At 45.1% G+C, this 13,081-nt stretch overlaps 1 protein-coding gene across 1 annotated transcript in view; it reads right to left on the reverse strand.

Annotated features, from left to right (window-relative positions):
* The window catches only part of ZNF341 (zinc finger protein 341), a 54,943-nt gene that overhangs the window by 25,950 nt on the left and 15,912 nt on the right, over positions 1-13,081 (reverse strand). Inside the window, exons 4-8 of the mRNA XM_030212678.1 lie at positions 12,772-12,924; positions 11,632-11,868; positions 9,223-9,406; positions 8,005-8,089; positions 3,728-3,918 (exon numbers count right to left, since the gene is read on the reverse strand). Coding sequence (XP_030068538.1) covers positions 3,728-3,918; positions 8,005-8,089; positions 9,223-9,406; positions 11,632-11,868; positions 12,772-12,924 — 850 coding nt within the window. The remainder of the gene's footprint in view (positions 1-3,727; positions 3,919-8,004; positions 8,090-9,222; positions 9,407-11,631; positions 11,869-12,771; positions 12,925-13,081) is intronic.

Here is a 13,081-nt window from a genome sequence, read left to right on the forward strand (position 1 = left end):
ACCAGTTCAGATTTTGGACATTCCACAATACTGAGTCCTTATCAACGTCGGGCTCCTGGCCATTTAAATCATCTGTCGGGGGCTAACCAGCCATTTTCAGTGGCACTGTTATTTTGGGGGTATTCTTGGGGCAGAGTCGGTACTTAGGATTGCACTCAATTGGCTGTCTTTACGCGGTTCATCGTAGCCACTTAAGTGCTGAACATCGCACTTAACCAGCTATGTTTTTCCCTGCTCTGTGTACCCTGAAATTCAATGCCGGAGCCCAGACATGGTCTGACACTGAATTTACAGGCATTAACATCAGTGACGGTCAGGAAAATGCTGATCACGGTCAGCTAAATATCGGGCCAATCACTTTCAGATGATTTTCCATAGAGGTAATTGTATAAAAGTGGACTAAAGTTAGCACTGGGATGCTGGGTGCTAGGAGCAAACTCTACGATGCCCTCTAATGCCCAAACGCCAATGAAGCAGCTACGTGTTCTATATCTACTGCCGTATATGAACTAATGCATTGCATTGAAACACACAATGCAACACTGGATAGTACAGGAATAGCAATGAATGCATAGTGAAATTCAATGTGTCTCTTTTCCAAGACTGAAGAGGTGGAATGCTTATTTATTTTGTGTAGCCCTGAACCTACCCTTGCCTCCTTCAGACACGGTGCCTCAGAGGGTTGTCGCAGACCTTCTAAGGCCAACAGTCCATTTTGTCAGATGTGTGACATATAGAGGCATATTTTCAAAGCACTTAGCCTCCCAAAGTGCTTTGAAAATATGCCTCATAGTGAAGGAGGTGGATACATATTTGGTTTCCAGACAGACCTTCAACAACAAAAAAAATAAACTAACTTTTGTTGTCTTATCTTTCCAATTTTTCCCTCTTATATTTCTTCTTAGTCTACTTGGCCGACTTGTTTACTCTATGAGTTGGAAGGTTGACCCACTGTATCATTTTATGTTTCAACAATTTTTATTATTATGAAGAAGTCAACATAATACAATAGTTTTTATTTATTTTTGTTACATTTGTACCCTGCGCTTTCCCACTCATGGCAGGCTCAATGCGGCTTACATGGGGCAATGGAGGGTTAAGTGACTTGCCCAGAGTCACAAGGAGCTGCCTGTGCCTGAAGTGGGAATCGAACTCAGTTCCTCAGTTCCCCAGGACCAAAGTCCACCACCCTAACCACTAGGCCACTCCTCCACTGTTGCTACTATTGGAGATTCTACATGGAATGTTGCTATTCCACTAGCAACATTCCATGTAGAAGTCGGCCCTTGCAGATCACCAATGTGGCCGCGCAGGCTTCTGCTTCTGTGAGTCTGACGTCCTGCACGTACGTGCAGGTCGTCAGACTCACAGAAACAAAAGCCTACGCAGCCTTCTACATGGAATGTTGCTAGTGGAATAGCAACATTCCATGTAGAATCTCCAATAGTAGCAACATTCCATGTAGAATGTCAAATAGTAGCAACATTCCATGTAGAATCTCCAAGAATAGCAACATTCCACGTAGAATCTCCAATAGTAGCAACATTCCATGTAGAATCTCCAATAGTATCTATTTTATTTTTGTTACATTTGTACCCTGCGCTTTCCCACTCATGGCAGGCTCAATGCAGCTTACATGGGGCAATGGAGGGTTAAGTGACTTGCCCAGAGTCACAAGGAGCTGCCTGTGCCTGAAGTGGGAATCGAACTCAGTTCCTCAGGACCAAAGTCCACCACCCTAACCACTAGGCCACTCCTCCACTCTAATTTCTGATGTGGGGTATAAACAATTACTTTCAACCTCATTTACTCTGCTTTAATACAAAATCATCAACTAATACCCCTCTAAATGTTATTAACCCTCATCTTCTCCACCCTCTTACCTACTAATCTCTCCCCCCCCCCCCCTTTGCCCAACCCCCCCAACCCTTCCTGTCCTCCCAATTAACCCATGTCACACTCAAGACATTTCTATTATCATACAGTATCTTCTCATAAGGTATTAACAATAAGGCTTCGTCCCTTCTGCATCATTTTGTCTAAGTAGCATCCCCATATTTTAAGAAATCGAGTTTTCCACTGTATCATTTTGTTTATTCCATGTCAAGACACTGTGTACAACTGCCTAACGCTGTGTTGATGCACGTCAACCCATGTGACCATTGTGATACCTGAACTTGTGCCTATTAGCAAGTCTATTTAATGCCAAGGTGAGCGATCTCCGTCTCCAAACGTCTGGGAATATCACCATCATTGTGATGATAAGCTGACTGGCTTCTTCATTATGATAAACTTGAATCTAGAACCCTCAACAGGATATCTACCTATATACATATAGTGGAGGCAATGCAGTTAGTCGTTTTCGCCTTCCCTCCCCTCCGCCAAAGTGTGACACTTTGGCATTCAACAGCTACCCTATTACTGAACTACCAGGCATGTGTTCAACCAACTCAAGACCTGAGTTTCTTCACACCCTGATCCCTTATTTTCAAAAGGCAAAATGATTTCAAAACAGAATCCTGCAGGAAATACTTTAAGCAGGACTGAAACTCAGCAACCAGCTAATCCTGGAATCCTAACAGAGTGATCTGTATTATGCAGGGGATATTATTCAGGTTCCGGGGAATGAGTAGCCATCTAGTGGTTAGAGCAGCAGGCTGTGAACCAGAGAGTAGAAGAAAAAGACACACCATTAGCTCATGGTAAAAATCCCAACACAGCCGCATTTCGGCAAGTGCCTGCATCAGGGGATGAAAATATCACTGGCATGAAGTCGTGAAACACATGAAGCCGCTGGGTAGTATCAAATACAAAAGTCAACATCAGAATCATATGAGGCAAAGTAAAAATTGTTATATGTGAACTACACATAGCAATTTTTACCATGAGATGATCTACTATGAAAGCAGATTCTGCCATCCTGCTGTGTCTTTTTCTTCCTGGATTGGACTGATCCTCCTATTTTGTTCACCTCTGGTGCTACCTGCCTTTTTTTCCCCCACCATAAGAACCAGCGAGACCAGGGTTCAAATCCCACCGACACATCTTATGACCTTGGGCAAGTCACTTAACCTTCCATTGTCTCAGGTACAAACAGACTGTGAGCCCTCCAGGGACACGATAATACTTTCTGAACGTAACACACCTTGAACGACTGGAAAGGTGTGAACTAAATACTAAAATAAATGGGGTCGATATTCAAAGAGATGTAACTGGGCAGGAGAGGCTCCCGGCTGGTTAAATCACCAGTACAGATCTATCCACTGATATTCAGTGGCAGTTAACTGGTTAATGCCACTGAATAACTGCGTAACCACTAAAACCATAGCCGGTGATTTTGTGGGCAGTCCAGGGGTGGAGTCAGCACTTAACCACATAGGTTAAGTGGGCAAATTGGACCCGCATAAAACTCAGCCCTATCTTTATCTGGTTTCACGTAGACATTTAAGTGCCAAATATTGCATTTAACTGCATAAGAGATAACCAGTCACATATAACCAGAAATTCAATGCTGGTGTCTGGACACGGCCTGGCATTAATATCCAGGTTAGGTATATGCCGGCAGTGGCCAAAAAACCATGCACCGTCTCTGGCTGAATATTTACTCCCAAACAATACCCCACCGCAGTGCCTGCATGAAGCACAAATAATGTCTTGCAAGAGAACCTGAGTAAAAATCCACTCCTCCCAAAAACCCTTCCCTTCAACCCAAGTGTCTGCCACAGACCTGCGGTGTCCTGCTCCTGTGGCTGGGTGGGGTTCAGCGCCATCACCTGTACTGTCATGGAGTTCTGGGACACCGTGCTGCCTAGGCCCGGTGGCCACACCTTGTGGGTCTGCATATGCTTCTTCACGTTGGACTTCTGCGCAAAGGCTCGTCCGCAGACAATACACTGGAAGGGCTTCTCCCCTGTGTGACTAAGAACATGCACAGGTCAGTGCACAGGTCGGCAGATTCCCACATCAGCGCTGGGCAGCTCTTGTTGGGACACAGGAGTTCGTAAAGAAGGCATTAGCCAGTCGGTGGGGGGGAGGGGGGAGCACCCCTGCTGACTTGTGTCCCAAATCCTCTTCCACTAGCTGCCAACAAACACCAGATCATACGGAAAAGATTGGGCCAGGTCCTGGTTTTACCTAGGGCTGTTGCCGATTAAAAATTTTAATTGCAATTAATCTCACCATAAAAAAAATGTATCTTGGGTTAATTGTGTTACTTCACTCCACAGGTAACCTCGAGTCATAATGAAAATGCACTAGAAAACCAGCAAGATACCAGTGGCGTAGCCACAGGTGGGCCTGGGTGGGCCGGGGCCCACCCACTTAGGGCTCAGGCCCATCCAACAGTAGCTCATGGTAATGAAAATGCTGCTCTCCACAATACTGGCACCTTCGCATGCTCAGTTTTCAGCTGCTGCAGACTACCAAGGTGGAGACTGGAGAGAAGCATTTTCCCACCAGCTGAGATATTTTTTTTGATGTGGGGGTGGGGGACAGAACATTTGGTGCCCACCCACTTCTTGCCTAGGCCCACCCAAAATCTGCTGTCTGGCTACGCCCCTGCAAGATACATTACTGTAATAGTGGATGAGCATTGATTAATTGAAATAATGCATCAGTTTCCTGTGAAATATTCAAACATTAGTAAAAATTAAAAACTGGAGAATAGAAATTAAATTCTAATTGGTATCACTAACACCATAACATTCGGTCTTAACCCTCCGCTGCCCACAAAGACAGAGTCCACTAGGGACAGAGAAACTACCTGAATGCAATACATAAGCTGCTTTGGTTGTACCCCAGAAAGACAGTAAATAAAAGAATGTAATAAATAAATAAAAATGATTATGTTCACAGCGCTCGCACTTGCTTCACACTGTACCGGGAAATCACACACAAACAAAAGATTTTCCATAACATTGAAAAATCACTCTCGAAACCTTGACAACTCATGTTTCTGTAACAGAATCACCAAAAAGGATTCTGTGCTCTCTGCCCTTCCTGGCCGTCCACTTGTGACTGACACTCTCACAGTACAATGTTCATCTATAGAGTGGGAAGTGTGGGGAGAAGTGGAAATAGCTGAGAACCAGGGAAGCCGGGGCTTAGTATCTGCTTCTGCCGCTGACGCTCCTTGAGACCTTGGGTAAATCACTTCATCTCAGGTACGTACATAGGTTGCAAAGTCTCTTGTGCAAAGGTGCATCGTACCTTGAATACATAGTCATTGGAATGAAGGGAGTAACAGGTGCCATGGCACCCCCAAAACTTTCCTTCTCTCTACCTCCCACCACCCCCCTGCAAGTTGTTTCCTTCCTTACCCCCCCCCCCCTCCCCTGGGGCTGCAATACTCCAACTGGCATAACAACAAAAGTATCAGGGCCTTGAGCATTTGTGCAGGCTCCTGCACCCTCCGAACTTCCTGTTTCAGCGGGGACAGAATTTGGCAGGCTTTGACCATGTACAGATGCTCGAGACCCCACGTTCACTGACCCCGATGCCTTTGGTGTTGGAGTGTTGCTGTCTCAGGAGAGGCAGATAAGGTAAGAAAACTCCTCACAGGGAGGTGGAAGAAGGAAATGGAGGGAAGGGAGGTCGGGGAAAGAGAGAAATGTGGAGACCCTAGGAGGGATGGTTTGAGAGGAAGGGAAGGACAGAAATGGTGGACGTGGTGGGGGGGGGGGGGGGGGGAGGAGGAATGAGACTAAGGGACAGAAGGGCAGGGGATGGGTTGGGGGTGGAATTTGGGCCTCCAAACAAAAAGTTGTTCCACTGCCCCGCCTGAATACGTGTAGCTACTGTACAACTTTGGGCATGTCCAGAGTCAATAAAAATGTTAAGTATTACTATTCTTACCCGAATAAAAGAAATATATTATTTTCAGGTGGAGAGTATTAATGATCCCATCTCTGACCGACAAACGTGTGATTATGTATCGTAACTCTTAAACATTAAGAGGCCAGTTCTATAAAGAGCGACAGATGCTGTTACAGAATGCCAGTGAAAGTCGCCATTTCTTCGTTGACATTTCGGTACGCCCACTTCTACCAGGGCCATAGCAAGCGTAAACACACGCTCTTAAATACAGAACTTTAGTACACAAACGGCAGTATTCTATAACCTACGTGCATAAATGTTCGACAGGCCCACACCCTGCCCATACGCCCCTCTGTGCACTCCCCCTTGCTTTTACACTCTATGCGTCTTACACAAACACAGAACACCGTGGATCACACACCAAGCAGGAGGAGGAGGAGCCGAATGGTTAGTGCAGTGGCCTGAGAGCCTGGGAAACTGGGTTTGATTCCCACTGCAGCCCCTTGCGACTCTAGGCAAGTCATTTAATCCTCCATTGCCCCAGGTATAAAAACGTAGATTGTGAACCTACTAGGGACAGAGAAAGCACCTGCATATTTATTTATTTATTTAACACATTTATACCTCACATTTTCCCACTAGTCGCAGGCTCAATGTGGCTTACACAATACCGTAGGGCAGACTACAGTTCAGTATAATACAGTTAAACAACGTAAAGTAAGTGATCATATAGTTATCGTATAAAACAACAAAGATAATAAGAGGTAATACAAGATCAATAAGGTCCAAAAAATTTTGCTGTGACAAAATAGCAGTAACTTAAGTTGAGTCTGGAGGATAAGCCTTCTGGAGTAAGTTTGTCTTCAGCAATTTCCTGAAATGTAGATGGTTCTGAGTTGATTTTAAGAATGTGGCCAATGCATTCCATAGCTGTGTGCCAATGAAGGAGAAGCTGGATGCATAGGTAGATTTGTATTTTATTTTTTTTATTTTTGTTACATTTGTACCCTGCGCTTTCCTACTCATGGCAGGCTCAATGCGGCTTACATGGGGCAGTGGAGGGTTAAGTGACTTGCCCAGAGTCACAAGGAGCTGCCTGTGCCTGAAGTGGGAATCAAACTCAGTTCCTCAGGACCAGAGTCCACCACCCTAACCACTAGGCCACTCCTCCACTGTTGCTACTATTTGAGATTCTACATGGAATGTTGCTATTCCACTGGCAACATTCCATGTAGAAGTCGGCCCTTGCAGATCACCAATGTGGCCGCGCAGGCTTCTGCTTCTGTGAGTCTGACGTCCTGCACGTCAGACTCATAGAAACAGAAGCCTGCGCAGCCTTCTACATGGAATGTTGCTAGTGGAATAGCAACATTCCATTCCATGTAGAATCTCCAATAGTAGCAACATTCCATGTAGAATCTCCAATAGAAGCAACAGAACCTCAAATAGTAGCAACATTCCATGTAGAATCTCCAATAGTATCTATTTTATTTTTGTTACATTTGTACCCTGCGCTTTCCCACTCATGGCAGGCTCAATGCGGCTTACATGGGGCAATGGAGGGTTAAGTGACTTGCCCAGAGTCACAAGAAGCTGCCTGTGCTGGGAATCGAACTCAGTTCCTCAGTTCCCCAGGACCAAAGTCCACCACCGTAACCACTAGGCCACTCCTCCACTTTTAGGCCATAGCAATCTGGGTAATGTATGTTTAAATAGGATCGGGAGGAACTGGAACTGTTTGTAGGTGGTAAAACCTGCAAATGATATACGACAACCACTTTGACTATACCATAGAAAAGCAATACCTCAAATCCATGGCCCTTTAAGCGCGTGAATGTTACATTCACATATTGTATAATTTTAATGTGCAAATGGCACTTACACAGTGGCTTCCAAATCTGTCCTGGGGGCTCCCCAGTCAGTCAAATTTTCAGGGTATCCTCAATGGAGGCAGTGCATGCAAATCTTTATCATGAATATTCATTGCAGATATCCTGAAAACCTGACCGACTGGGGAGCCCAGAAGTGGTCTGAGAACCACTGCTTTAGGCCCTAAAGGTTCTAGAATTAGGGGGTAAGAGCCTACGCCCTTCTAGAGGAGCGGGGTTCGTGTGCATATATTAGGGTTATCATCTTCAGGAGTATGGTTGCCCTGCGGATCTTAAGACCCCCTGGACTTTTATCATATACCTTCTGATGTGCTGCTGCAGGTCAAAGTTCTTGGTGAAGGCCTTGTCACAATAGGTGCACTTCAGTTTCTGGCACTTCAGTTTTCCTAGAAGAGACAACCCACGTAAGAACAGAACCAAAACTGGAGAACACAGAAGAAAAGAATAACGAATCAGCGAGCAAAGAGACAAGCAACGAAGGAGCATGTCAGGCAGGACTGGAAAAATCCTCGGATCCTTCCACTTGCTCAGTTTGCTGAAGGACAGTGTTGGTCATGGAAACTACTGGAGACTTTGTAGGTCATGAGACTAATAAAAGGTCAAAGAAAACATGCAGAAGGGATCAAAAGCTCACATAGTACAATTCCTTTCAAGGAACCAACATAAACAACAGCCCCATAACAGCTTCAGAGAGGAACAACAATTTGTGAATTGTTCTGTGCTGCAGTTCTAAGTCCAACAAAGGCAGAGCGTGACTTTTGTGCTAAGAGGGCTCCTGGTTACTGGGCCTGAGTTCCGACCACTAAACACGCCCACTTTTCCTTTAATTCACTAATCAAGAACCCTGTGTTCACTTCTGCTTGTCACAACTCGGGGTCAGCCCTTGGGGTGCAGGCCAAGTTGATGCTACGCAGCCAACCTAAGGGCTGGGTAGGCTTCGACTTGTGGCACGCGAGACACCCAGACAAGGCTGGAGCTTGTAGACAGGACTGAAACCTGAGGTCAGGGCAGGAACAAAGCTAGAACATGGAGCAGGAGCAAGGCTAGAACAAAACACAGGTAGGAACAGGAGACATATTGGAACAAGGCTGCAACACAAGCTAGACAATTCTAGGAGACCTGTTGCAATGGAACTAGTGGAAGTAAGGAACTTCCTTAAATACTATCGGACAGGATGATATCAGCCAGTGCCCTCTTGTAGAGCTAGAAAGGAGGTGCTGGTTTCAAGGAAGTAAACAGATCCTTCCTAGCACGGAATGCTGCTGGAGACCACAGAGAACAGGTGAGGGGTGCGACACTTCTGCTGAGCTACTATCCAGCAGTTATGCCAACGATGGAATTTGTCCTCTAAAAGTGGATTGAGATTTAACTTAATCTAATTTAAGACTGGCATTTTTAGTCCACTTTACCAGCAGAGTTCAAGCCTCATTCCACAAGTCAGTCATTTCTCAAGTTCTAATTCTTAGAAACTTTTGATGTAAGAGAGTATATAAATTTGAAGCCATGGTGAGGCTCCTACCGTCTTGATCCTCGCTGCTGATCTTTGCGCGTCTGGGTTTGGGAGCAGGGTTGGTCGAGAAGCCAGCGATACCATTCCCACCAGAGCTGCTGCTACTGCTCTCTTTAGCTTTGTAGCTCTGCTTGCTGGGACTGTACTCTGGAGGGCTGCCATACACTGCATTTTCCACACAAGGGCCTGGCACCTGTAGGCCAGAATGAGCAGCATTAATGAGACCAATATCCCATCAATGTAGACAGAAAAACACCCAGGAAGGCCCACTTTCAAATGGTATTCTGAAACACATTTTGACATATCTGAATGACGAGCACGTGCATAACCAGGACAGCAGGACGAAGGCCTCGTCCTAAACACATAAACACTAGGAGTTTTATCTCTACAGACACCGTTTGGCATACGACAGGCACAGCTTCTAGTCAGCTGCATCGGTTCTGTCGGTTCCACAGCAGGGATTAGAAAACTATCGACAAGTAAGTTACCTAAGCAAAGAAATCAATAGCTAAACGACAATCTTATTATGGCGGATATATCCACAATCCAATGTCACTCACATAAACATCCACTATTATACCATTTATATAAGTTTAGAAAATCAGTCAGTGCTAGTCACGGTATAAGGGGACAAGGCCTTGAAACAGCTAAGGTGAAACATGATCATGTCAGCACAAAGTTCCCCTTTTATTAAGGTAAATGAATCACAGGTTGTGGATTTATAAAACGACAGAGCAGTGATTGCACTGAAGTTTGAAATATATTTGTGTTATAGCAAGCTGGAGTTAAAAGAGATTGAGAAAACAATCGGACCTATGAGGTTCTGAAATGACTCCCGTCAGGTGCTCATACCACTGAGCAAGAAATTGCATTTCTGATGGGCCTTACCTATAGTAAACTTATTTAAATGGTGTATAATAGTGGGTGTGAGTTACCTATGCAAGTCATCCTGCACTTTTATTCAAAACCTATATTTGCATTAAGTATTTCATGAATCTGTTGCATGCAAATACATGTAAAGCAGCTCATTACTATGTAAATTTGAGGCTCTTGGGCCACATCTTAAAGAGGACAAAGTTCTGGTCACCCCATTCCCCGATCATCACCCCTCCAATCAGAAGACCCAAAACCCCTCAATCCATATCTCAACCCCTGATAAAAGACCCCCCCCCCCCAAACGCCCGATTCACATCTCAAACCACTGCTAGAAGCACCCTATCAGTAGAAGGCACCAGCAAATGGGAATCGCTCTTCCCTAGGGACTTGCTAGACCACCAGGTACCTGCAGGTAGGTCCAATGGGATCGGAGCAGCAGGAGGGAGATGGAGGTACAGCACCATAATCACTTTAAGATACAATTCAAGAGCATCGGGCCACTGGAATAACGCTGTTTGCGAGACGGCTCACAAGCAGCATTATTCACTTACTAAGTACACAGCAACTTGCGGTACTGCGATACCACAAACTGGTAACATCCATGGTAAATCAAGGTGTGGTAAAAGCTCATCTTTTGCTGTACCTTGATAACGCCCCCCCTCAATCTTCACTTTTTCATTCTTTCATTTTCAGTCCCTTGGTGTATAAAACAACCTAGCACATTTTCATCTGCTGTGTTCAGAATCAATTAAAAATGTATCATTTCAAGGATGGTACAAGACGTGCTTGGCATGATCTTCCATCAAGCGCTTCCGTATCATTACGCTGCCTCAACGTTTATCACTATAACTGCAGCTATCAATGGAGAGGTCAATATTCAAAGAGATGTAACCAGTCAGGATAGGCTCCTGGCCAGTTAAATCACTAGTGTGGGGATATCCACTGATATTCAGAGGCACGTAACTGGTTAATACCACTGAATATCAGCACTAACTGCTAAAGCCGTAGCCAGCGAGCTGGGGGTGGAGTCGGTGTTTGCGTGGTTCAGTGTCAATATTCAGCATTTAACTGCCTATGTTAAGCATCCAAATTAGACTGTATAAGTCCCATCTTTATCCAGTTTTGCATAGGCAGTAAAGTGATGAACATTGCACTTAACCAGATAGAAAACAGCCGGCTGCATAAATCCAGATATTTAATTCTGGTGCCTGGACATGGCCCAGCATTGAATATCTGACTAGCCAAAGAAACCTCTAACCACCGACGGAATATTTACCCACAGACTGTTCCCTGTGTCAAGGTATCCAGCCAAGGAGGTTTGATAACCGGAAACAGCATGATGTCACAAAGCTGAAGCCAGTCTCCACCCACCCCACCCAAAGAGGTTATAAGTTTCCCCAGTGCAGCTGCTGCCATCTTGGTACACCCAAAACAATGAACTTGATAGGATGACAAGCTCAGCCTACTGGCTTCAGCCCACATAATGAGCCAGATAGGCTCATGCCATCTCCACTTATCGTACCTCCTTGTATCCAGCTTTACCTCCATCTGTGGATATGGCTGCATCCCCAGCGTCTGGATCTCCCCCGTGGCATTCCCTGGCATGTTGACTGGCGTGCTGTAGATCTGCACCACAGTACCGCCGCTTGTAATTGGCTGCCCTGGCGCTCCTAGGTTCTGCGGGGCCGGTGGTGGTGGTGGAGGAGGAGCAGGTGGCCGAGGCGGCGGAGGTGGTGGCGGCGGCAGGTAACCAGAGCCCGAATGCATACTCAAACTGCTCTAGAGATCACAACAAGAACCGTGTTAACTCCTCCCTGCAAAAATACTGAACACACACACGCATTATATTCAATGTAAAATCTTAACATGGCCACCACAAAACTGAAGAGGTTGCAACATTTTTTTTTTTTTACTTCTTTGCACTTTCTTGGGTTTCTAGCGTACTTTTGTTTGTTACCGGTTAGCAGGGACATTTTGTGCAATGGGACAAGCACCAGACTCTGACAAAAGAGTGGTTCTAGCCAGATCTGGCAACAGGGCTACACCAAGGGCCTGACGGTCAGAAGAAAAGCAGAACTACAAAATTTAGGCTCCTAAGGTAGGCACTTAAATGTGTCCCCTATTTTCAGTCAAACACAGAGGATGTGCAGGCTCCACTTCGTGATTAAACACTGGAATCATAAAGAACTTGCCTTGACAACCTCATATGGGTAGTTATACAGAGCAATCTTGGAACATAAATACATAGTTCTGGGTTGAAAAATGTTGTGTGCATGAAAAATGTATAGTAAGTTGATTTAAGAACATTAAGAGGGAAATTTTATAACACACTGACTAGGTTGGGAGGCCAAGCAGGCAACTATTTCACGCACTGTGGTATGTGTAGGCCTACTTTTCCCATCTGAAAATCAGCATTACAGAAAGCAACAGGAGGAACAAGGGACAACCAAAATGGCAGGACCAGCCCAAAGTCTCCCTTCAGATCATTCAGCAGGTTTGCCAATGTACTGCTGATAAACCAACATCTCTCTCTTGCTCAGCGAAAGTCAACAAATCGATATCCTGACGCATTGAACAAGTGTTAGTACCAGGTATAATACCTACAACACATATGCAGTTTCCGAGCTGCGCACAGGTCCACGACAGACCGACAGAGTAAAGTGATGTAACCCGTGGCCTTACCTGAACAGAGGACTGAACCGAGGGCATTGGCTGATCCAGAGACGTGTAGGCAGACATGGCCGACATCAACACTTCATCGTTAACTAGGACATTCCCCTGAACAAACGTCTGTATCAGAGGAGAAGGCGGGACAGTGATGTACGTAGAGATGTGCTGGAGGAAAAATGAGATCACCATTTAAGAACTGCAGTAAATTGAATCTAATTTAATTTTAAATGGATATTTTTATATTCCACATAAGTGTAGAGTTCAAGGCGGATTACAACGAGAAGTTCCAGATTTATAACCTTCAGTTACAACATGTAACTGT

This window comes from Microcaecilia unicolor, chromosome 8 (assembly GCF_901765095.1).
Source record: "Microcaecilia unicolor chromosome 8, aMicUni1.1, whole genome shotgun sequence".
Lineage (NCBI taxonomy): Eukaryota > Metazoa > Chordata > Amphibia > Gymnophiona > Siphonopidae > Microcaecilia > Microcaecilia unicolor.